General features: G+C 35.3%; 1 protein-coding gene and 1 pseudogene across 4 annotated transcripts in view; both read left to right on the top strand.

Annotated features, from left to right (window-relative positions):
• The window catches only part of FAR1 (fatty acyl CoA reductase 1), a 70,158-nt gene that overhangs the window by 53,692 nt on the left and 6,724 nt on the right, over window positions 1–9,742 (top strand). For all 4 annotated transcript variants that reach the window (XM_005885888.2, XM_014533073.1, XM_005885890.2 and 1 more), the window contains exons 10-11: window positions 4,210–4,339; window positions 7,898–8,025. In XM_005885888.2, the coding sequence (XP_005885950.1) occupies window positions 4,210–4,339; window positions 7,898–8,025 (258 nt within the window). The remainder of the gene's footprint in view (window positions 1–4,209; window positions 4,340–7,897; window positions 8,026–9,742) is intronic.
• LOC106724709 lies at window positions 123–702 on the top strand (annotated as a pseudogene).

Genomic DNA, 9,742 nt, shown 5'->3' with positions numbered 1-9,742 from the left:
AGGGATAGAGAGTTAGAAACATGGATGAGAGAGAAACATCGATCAGCTGCCTCCTGCACACCCCCTACTGGGGATGTGCCCGCAACCAAGGTACATGCCCTTGACCGGAATCGAACCTGGGACCCTTGAGTCCGCAGGCCAATGCTCTATCCACTGAGCCAAACCGGTTAGGGCTCCACCCTCTTTCTATGCTGTCATAAATGCACTTGCATGTTCTGGCTGATGCTCTCAAGAGTATCAACAATGCCAAAAAGAGAGGCAAACATCAGGTTCTTATTAATCTGTGCTCCAGAGTCATCATCTGATTTCTAATTGTGATGATGAAGCATGTTTATGTTGGTGAATTTGAAGTTACTGATAACCACAGAGCTGGGAAAGTTGTTGTGAACCTCACAGGCAGGTTAAACTAGTGTGGCGCAATCAACCCCAGTTTGGATGTACAACTCTAAGATTTATAAAAGGGCAGAACAATTTGCTTCCATCCCGTCATATTGGTTTCATTGTACTGACACCCTCAGTAGGCATCATGGACCATAAAGAAGCAAGATGAAAACACACAGGAGGGAAAAGCCTGGGATTCTTTTTCTAGTGATGTAATGCAAATGTGCAAGTAAAATGCCTCAGTGGGGGGGGGGAAAAAAGAATTCCTGGCTGGCATTTTATTTATTTTTAAAAATATGTTATTTATTGATTTGAGAGAGAGAGAGAGAAACTTCAGTTTGTTGTTCCACTTATTTATGCATTCATTGGTTGCTTCTTGCTGTGCCCTGACTGGAGATTGAACCTGCAAACTTGGCATATTGGGATGACGCTCCAACAAGCTGAGCTACCCAGCCAAGGCTGGCTGGTATTTTCATTTCCTCTAAATACCACTCAAACAAATAGTTCAGTTTTTAAATATCACCTTTGCCTTCTTTGAGGAAATCTTGGCTAGATAATCATGTTAGGTGTAGTTTCTATTTTTCATGTTATCATAGGCAACAGTTTTGTTCTTCCATCTCCCAACAATATTTTTGTCCCTTTCCTTCAAGGCCTCAAACAGCAGGTTCATTTAAGCCCTTTAAGGCTTCCACTAAAATCCTTTTCTTGGTCCTTCCAGGTTTCACCATGGTCTCTTCAAGAGCCTTTTAGATTCTACCACTTGCTCCTAAAGGCAATGCATATTTTAGATTTTTATTATAGCAGCCCCACAATCCTAGTACTAAGATTCCGTTCCTGTTATCTGTGCTGCATTGTGAAGCACCTCCAGCTTAGTCTCCGATGATTTCTCTGGGTCAGGAATTCTAGAAGGGTTTGGCTTTGTGTTTCTGTCCCAGAGTATTTCCAGTGTTTGCAGTCATACAGGAATGAGTAGGTACACTGGAGGGGAGTGGTAAAGGAGAGAAAGGGTACAGAGAAACTATGGTGGCCCGGCATCTTTCTCTCTTCATGTAGTCTCAGAGCCTCTCCATGTGGTCTCTCCACTTGGACTAGTTTGGGCTTCCTCACATCATGGCAGCCTCTAGGGGAGTTGGACAGCACATGGCAACTGAAGGCTTCAAGGGTGAGTATTCCAGCAAGCAAGGCTTAGAAAGCTTCTTCACCTTTTCTTACTACTCTTGGAAATCACACTTTCATTTCCACTTCATTCTATTGGGTATAAGGTACTTTCACCTCTTGATGGGAAGATAGTCAAGGTGATATTATAGGTGAGCATGTAGGATGGGAGATAATATTACACTACCTTTGGAAATTAAAATCTGCAAATAGGAAACATCAAAGGAAGAACCTTGAGGTTTGCCCTGTGTGAGGCTTTCAAATCAGGAATCATCCTTGACCTCTGGGAGCTTATAGTCTAAAAGCAAAAAAAGACATAAAGACTTTTTAGTTAGGCTATTTTATTAATGTTAAATACAGTCTTATAGTTTATATTATTTAACTTGTTCAGATGTATACTGAGCAAGGCACTGAGCTTTATATCTTATATTGGGGCCTTACTACTTCTACATTAATGTCAATCATATCATTAATGGTGTCCATTTTACTCATTTACATTAATCTGAGTGTCAGCCAGATAAGTATAATTCAGACATGCATCATAAGAATCCTGGTTAATACTCTGTAGGGACTAGGATGTATGATATTACATGTAGAAGTTGTATAGATTATTCACTCTAGCTCTTGAAATGTAGCTATTTCATCACTGCTCAAAATGACATTTTTAAAAAGTGGTTCCATAGTCTTATTTTTTGGTTTATTTAGCTTAACTCTTTAGCTTAACTTCAATGAGCTTAATATTTTTTAATCTGAGGACAGTTTTGCCCCCTTCAGGGGACATTTGGCAATATGTGGAGATATTTTCAGTTATCACAACTCAGGGGGAGGTAGTGGAGACCAGGGATGCTGCTAAGCATCTTAGAATGTACAGGACAGCCCCCACCAAGAATTATCTGGCACAAAGTGTCTAGTCCTGGACTAGATGACCATTAAGATCTTGTTCTACTCAAAGGATTGTGATTGATTAATTTTTGCTGGTTGTCATAATAAGGAATAAACAAATACTTAGACTATAGGACAATATAGTGCCAGGCATTTGCCCTTACGCCAAGGGTGATGGTGCAAAGTTGTGATTTTTTTTAATCTGCCATAAGTTTGATAAATAATAGTCTATGAACTTTACAAATTTATGGCCTTTCAAATTTTCTTTTCCCACCCCAATTTTTTATTGTAATTATTTTTTAACGGCTGAATCAGTGATTGGTTTTAGGGTAATTCTGTCACTTGAATGAATTGAAGACTAGGTGAGAATTGTCAGTGCAAAGAGGTTAGGAAGAAAAACTTTAATAAGCTGTATGTTGGAAAACCACATTAACCAAATATGTTTATTTATGTGATTCAAATATACTATACTGGCTGTGATAGTCAATATTGATTTAATTACAAATTTCTTGTATCTTTTTGTTGTTTTTTAGAAAATTGTATAATCTCTTATCTAAAAGCAGTATGTCTTCCTTTTTTCCAGCAAGTGCTGTCTATCTTTAGGAACTATTTTTGTCCAAATACAGCCTTTTGAGGCTCACTAATTCTTTTCATGTTTAATGGAGGTTTTGTAATTGCTTTCTTGCATGAACTAGTTTTTCTTTACATAGTCCATGCTACCTCATTTTATTTTTTTCAATATTCTCAATTCAGGATATCTTTCTAAATGTATTAAATGTGTCATCAGAATTGCTTAGCTAATTATGTTACTGTTTTAATTCCTCCTTACCCCCTCATTTCTAATGTTCTAATTTCCCCCCATTTCTAAAGTTCCTGATTTTGGGACTCTAAATTACATATAATGCTAATCCTTGTTGTGGGACTATAAATTGAGGGATTTTTTTTTTTTTGGTATTTCTTCACAAATTATTTTTCTATTTATCAGAGATTAGGAATTTTTGGTGTGTGTTTTGTTTTGAAAAGTTCTTTCTTCCCTACTTATCATTGATAATTATTGTATAGATGTTACTGCTCGGGTTAATGTTATGATATCAATGACTTATAGTAAGCCATGATATTTAAAATGATAGGTTTAATGATTAGGGCCCTTTGCCCTTTTAAAAAGAAACAAATAAAACAGTATCTCACTTCCTTATTTCTATAAGGATGGATCTTGGGGATTTGGGAAGGTGAGTAAATATTTCAAAAAGTTTTCAGCATGAGTCATTGATTTCATAGCACAGCAAGATGATCAAGAATGGTATTTGTCAGTGTTAAAGAGAAAGTTATTTAAAGATCTATATATAGAAAGTTGACTAAATGGCAAACGAATATTTCTGTATAATGTAATATAGAATGTTATGAATTCATAGGAAATCTTAGTAAAATGTAGTTTAAGGAACAAAAAGCAAGGGAATTCTAATTGAATCCATTATTATTATATGTAGAAAACTTGACCTTTTAAAGCATTGAATTTCCTTTGAAAATTAATTTCATGTATCAACAGAACTTTAGGTAGTAGTAAATTCATTTGCTGCTGCTTAAAATTTGTTTTTTTACACTTTGGATTTATGAAATAATCTTCCAAGATACAGAAATATTCTTATTGCTTGCTGGTTGGTACACTTATTGAATTACATATTATGATTTTACTGTTAATGTCTCAATTTACAAACTGGTACCATGGGTGGTGATGAGATTTTTTTTTCTAATCTATGCAGAATATGAATCTGTCATTTTCTTATAATACAGGATGATGAAAACAATAACTCGTCTTCACAAAGCTATGATGTTTCTTGAGTATTTCACAAGTAATTCTTGGGTTTGGAATACTGACAACGTCAATATGTTAATGAATCAACTAAATCCTGAAGATAAAAAGGCAAGTATTTTCTGTTTTATATTAGAAAATAATTAGACAGCCATGAGCAACCTAAGAAATAATTGGATATTTTTCACAATCATTATGCAACAAGAAAGTCATTGATTTATTTATAGTCTCATTAAAAGCTTCAATCATAACTGTTGGTGATGAAATAAAATTGCTCTACCTTAGAATTTATAAGGTATTTAGATGTGGCAGTATGATTTGGATTTACAGTATGATTGCAATGTTCATTCTTTTTTTTTTCTTTTAATGTCAGGTTGAAAGAGAACTTTAGCTTCTTTATGCATTTCCCCCCCAAAACACTTAGTTTTCTTTGAATTTTAAGAAAAACCTTCCCTCAGAAATTGTTTTTCACATACTCTTTTACTTTTTATCATTCCAAACACATTTCTCCCTCTCTGTTAATTTGAAACTTTAACTCTTCATGTGTATTCTTTTTGAGGTTACCTTAGATATTTTAATGTGTATACCTAACAAAGTCTAAATTAAGCAATTTCTATAGCCTCTTCCTTAGTGAGTATATTCAGGACCTTACTAAAATGTTTTATCTGAGATCTTTCTTTTTAGCTTCCTTTCTCTTCCACTTCTTTAAGCATTTTTTTAAATGCCTTATTTAACTCGGTATATCCAAAACAATATATAATTTGAACAAAAATTTAAAGATTACTTAAAATTTTTAAATTATATAAAGGATAGTTTACTTCGTATTTTTCATACTGAGCCTTCGAAAGCCAGTGTGCATTTTACACTTCACAGCAATTCAGGCTAGCCATATTTCACATGTCCATGAGGTGCATGTGGCTTCTTGTGGCTACCATATTGGATAGTGCAGATTTAGTCTATTCTGCTGGTTCGGCATGACAGGTTCTCACGTGTGCTATCTCTCTGCCCACTTCTGTGTGTGCTAGGTTGACTTCTTTTTCACCCTTGCTCTGAGGATACAGCTTTTTGGATTCTTACGTTTTTGCAGGAATATTCTATAGGACTCCTTAGTTTATGGGGCCATAGGCTTTAGAGCCAGTCTTCTTCTCTTCAAAGCAGAAGGTCTAAGTCACTAGGGTCCTGCAGATTGGCTCAAGTTGAAAGATTTATGGCTTCTGCTGATTCCATACTCCCCGCCCCCCTTGCCTTCCCACCTTACACTATACATTCCAATACACAACGTATAATGCTGAATGGATTATTAGAAAATGAGCACTCAGGTGAAGAAATAGAAATTACCCCCAGAAGATTCCCCTTATAATCTCTCCCAATCACTACCTCCTCTCTCCTAATCTATTGTGAATTTTTACACTGTTAGTGTTACGCATTTTTAACTTTACACAAATTATATATTTTTTCATTCTTTTGTTGATAGACATTTGAGTTATTTTCAGTTTTTGGTTATTGGGAGTAATGCTTCTATGAACCACGTGCACACAATTGTGTAGGATATATAGCTGAATCAAAGGGTATTCATATGTTCAATTTAGTAGATAATGCCAGTTTTCCAAAGTGGTTGTATTAATTTACCTCCCAAGTGACAGTTATGAGAATTCCTATTAATCCACATCTTCTCCAACATTTGGCATTTAAAATTTTAATTTTAGCCACTTTGGTGGTGTGTAGTGGTATCTCAGTGCATTTCATATTACATAAAAAGCTTATGTAGACATGCCAAAAATGTCAATAATCCTATTGAAAAATGGGCTAGAGAGATGAACAGTTTATAGAAAAAATAATTCTTAAATTTTTTTTAGCCATATGAAAAGATAAACTCATTCATAAAAATGAAAATACAAATTAAAACTAGACTGAGATATTTACTCCTTAGCAGATTTGCAAAAAATGCAAACTATCAACATACTCTGGTGAAGCCTTGGGCAAATGGGCGTTTTCCTACATTGCTGTTAGAAATGTATATCTTTTTCCATCCTTTTATTTTCAACTTTTCTGTATTCTTATCTCTCAGTTATTTCTCTTATAAATAGCAGATGAATTTTTTTTAGTCTGACAATTTTTTACCTTTAATTGGAAGATTTAATCCATAATGTAATTTCTGGTAATTTTGAATTTAAATCTGACTCAGTGCTTACAATTTGTCCCACCTGTTTTAAGTTTTTTTGCTTTTTTTGAGGTTATTTTTATAGTTGTGTATTTTCCCACTTGTATTAGTAACATACAAATATATTAATTTTTATGCTGTTTTCGTAGGTTACTCTAGAGATTACAGCATCTTTCCCTAATTTATCAATGTCTAATATAATATTGATAATTCCAGCTTTTCTTGGAAAATGCGAGGACTAACACCTATCTGCTATTGCTTTTACATATATTAATTGTGTATGTGTTATATGCCTCATAACCATTATTATTAGTGTAGCCTATGCAATAAGTATTCATTATTCTCATTGCAGTCTATGCAATAAGTATTCATATATAGATTTATCAACGTAATTGTTTTTTTCTTTCTTTTTCCATCTCAGATGTCAATCTGGAATCATTTTCATTATGCCTAAAGAGTGCCTTTCAGTATAATTTTTCTAGTGTGGGTTGTCCAAGGATGTCAGATTGTCTCAGTTTTTATTCTTCTGGGAAGATATTTACTTTTCAAAGATATTTGTGCTGGTGTAGAATTCTGTGTCAGCAGTTTTCTTTGAGCACTTGGAAAACATCTCATAGTGTTGGCTTCCCATTTTCTTTTGAGAAATCAACTGTCTTTCTCTTTTACTTTCAACAGTTTTACTCTGACATGCTTAGATGTGTGTATGTGCATATAGTATATTGTGAGTTTTGAACCTGTGCCTTGATGTCTGATTATTTTTTTGAAAATTTCCAGCCAGTCTTTGGTTCCATCCTTTTTCACTCTTCTGTGGGAATCTAATTACGCTTTTGTAACAATTTATTTATGGTAGCTTTTTGGGGCGGGAGGCGGGTGTTCAAATAAGTGATGGTATATAGTGAATAGTCTGTTTATCCAAATGTATGGAGCACTGAGTAGTGCATGGCCCTCTCATTTTGTTATGAAATACCATTTTTATAAGGTTGTTTATTCTAGATTTGCCTACTCTTTTCATCAAGATGGCCAAATTACTGTTGTTTAAACTCCTAAACCAGCTCTCATAACATTCTTTTTCCTGATGTCAGTAATATTCTCTAAGAAAATTAATCTATATGGTATGCAGGATATTCAAGAAGAGAGACGCTGTAGATACAAACTGGAAATAAACAAATATACATATAAATATATGTGAGGAATACATAAATCTATTTGGATAATGGGATTTTGTCTTTTTTGGGGTGGGGGGATGTTGCAGGCATCTCTTCACACTTGATACACTCTTTAAATGCTAGCCTGAGTTTTCAGATTATCGTCTCAAATGTTTCTGTGTTTAAGGGAAGGTATGGAATAGGAATAAGAACTTTTTGTGAATAGCAGTAAGATTTTAAAAGTTAATACTGTAAGCATTTTGTAATCATGTCATTTGGAATTAGCCTTTAGAAAAACTATGAATTTTTGACTAGTTGTGAAAAAAATTAAGAAAGTAACCAGTAATTTTTTTGTTTATGTAGACCTTTAATATTGATGTAAGGCAGTTACATTGGGCAGAGTACATAGAGAATTACTGCATGGGCACTAAGAAATATGTTTTGAATGAAGAAATGTCTGGCCTCCCTGCAGCTAGAAAACATCTGAACAAGTAAGTTTTACATGGGTTTGATTTCCTTTTGTCTTCTTTATTACAGTGGTGCTTTGTTTTTTTACAGTGGTGGTTTTTTTTGTTTTTTTATAAGCTGGTATATTGAATGGAAGATATTGCTAATAATCTATCGTATTTAGGAAAAGTTCTTACCTTTGGACTGGAACTTTGGTAGTATTGATTTAGCCTAATATTGTTGAAACTTGATATCTTCGTCTATTTACTCTTCCTATGTGTAGGTGTAATTTAGTTTTTTGTTGTTGTTGTTTAATATATTTTTATTGATTTCAGAGAGAAAGGTAGAGAGAGAGATAGAAACATCAAAGATGAGAGAGAATCATTGATTGGCTGCCTCCTGCATGCCCCCCACTGGGGATTAAACCCGCAACCTGGGCATGTGCCCTTGGCTGGAAGTGAGCCCAGGACCTTTGAGTCCACAGGCTGATACTCTATCCACTGAGCAAAACCACCTAAGGCTGGTGTAATTTAGTTTTAAAAATCGCTATTATCATTCATTATATTGCTATTGAAGAAGTAAATATATTAGGAGAAAATAAAAATATATTTTAAACTGGAGGTAATTTATTTATTTTATGTTTTTTTTCACCCTACTCTATCTTTGGAAGAGGAAAATAGATATACTGATACATCATTTAACATGGAATTTTTGTTTGTTTATAAAAGAGCTATAATTATTCCCCTTAGTCTTTTATAAAGTAACTAGAGGCCCAGTGCACGACATTTCGTGCACTGAGTTGGGGGTGGGGATCCCTCAGTCCGGCCAGCACCCTCTTGCAGTCTGGGACCCCTTGGGGGATATCTGACTGCCTCGGAGGTGGGCTGCGCTCACCTGCCGTGAGCCCAGCTTCTGGCTGAGCGACGCTCCCCCTGTTGGAGTGCACTGACCACCAGGGGGCAGCTCCTACGTTGAGCGTCTGCCTCCTGGTGGTCAGTGAATGTCATAGCAACCAGTCATTCTGCTGTTCAGTCAATTTGCATATTAGCCTTTTATTATAAGATTGTTTAAAAAACTGCCCTAACCGGTTTGGCTCAGTGGATAGAGCGTCGGCCTGCGGACTCAAGGGTCCCAGGTTCGATTCCAGTCAAGGGCATGTACCTTGGTTGCGGGCACATACCCAGTAGGGAGTGTGCAGGAGGCAGCTGAATCGATGTTTCTCTCTCATGGATGTTTCTAACTCTCTATCCCTCTCCCTTCCTCTCTGTAAAAAATCAATAAAATATATTTTAAAAAAAATAAAAAAATAAAACCATACACACAGAAAATAGAAGAGGAAAAATCACTGTTAATCCATCATTCAGAAATGCAGTTAAAAGTTTAATAGCGGTCTGTTTTATTAGTAGTTTAGTGAATACCATTTTTAAAAAAATAAATCTTTATTGTTCAGATTATTACAGTTGTTCCTCTTCTTTCCTCCCATAGCTCCCTTCCACCCGCTTCCCACCCCACCCCATGCCCTTACCTCCCCACTGTCCTCGTACATAGGTGTACGATTTTTGTTCAGTCTCTTCCCTCACCTCCCAACCCCCCTCCCCCCTGAGAATTGTGAGTCCACTCCCTTTCTATGCCCCTGATTCTATTCCATTCACCAGTTTATTCTGTTCATCAGATTTTTTATTCACTTGAGTTTTAGATTCACTTGTTGATAGATATGTATTTGTTGTCACTTTGTTGTTCATAATTTTTATCTTTACCTTT

Source organism: Myotis brandtii, unplaced genomic scaffold (genome assembly GCF_000412655.1).
Source record: "Myotis brandtii unplaced genomic scaffold, ASM41265v1 scaffold934, whole genome shotgun sequence".
Taxonomy (NCBI): domain Eukaryota; kingdom Metazoa; phylum Chordata; class Mammalia; order Chiroptera; family Vespertilionidae; genus Myotis; species Myotis brandtii.
The sequence above is the reverse complement of the archived record's forward strand: the minus strand, read 5'-3'. Positions and strand labels throughout refer to the sequence as shown.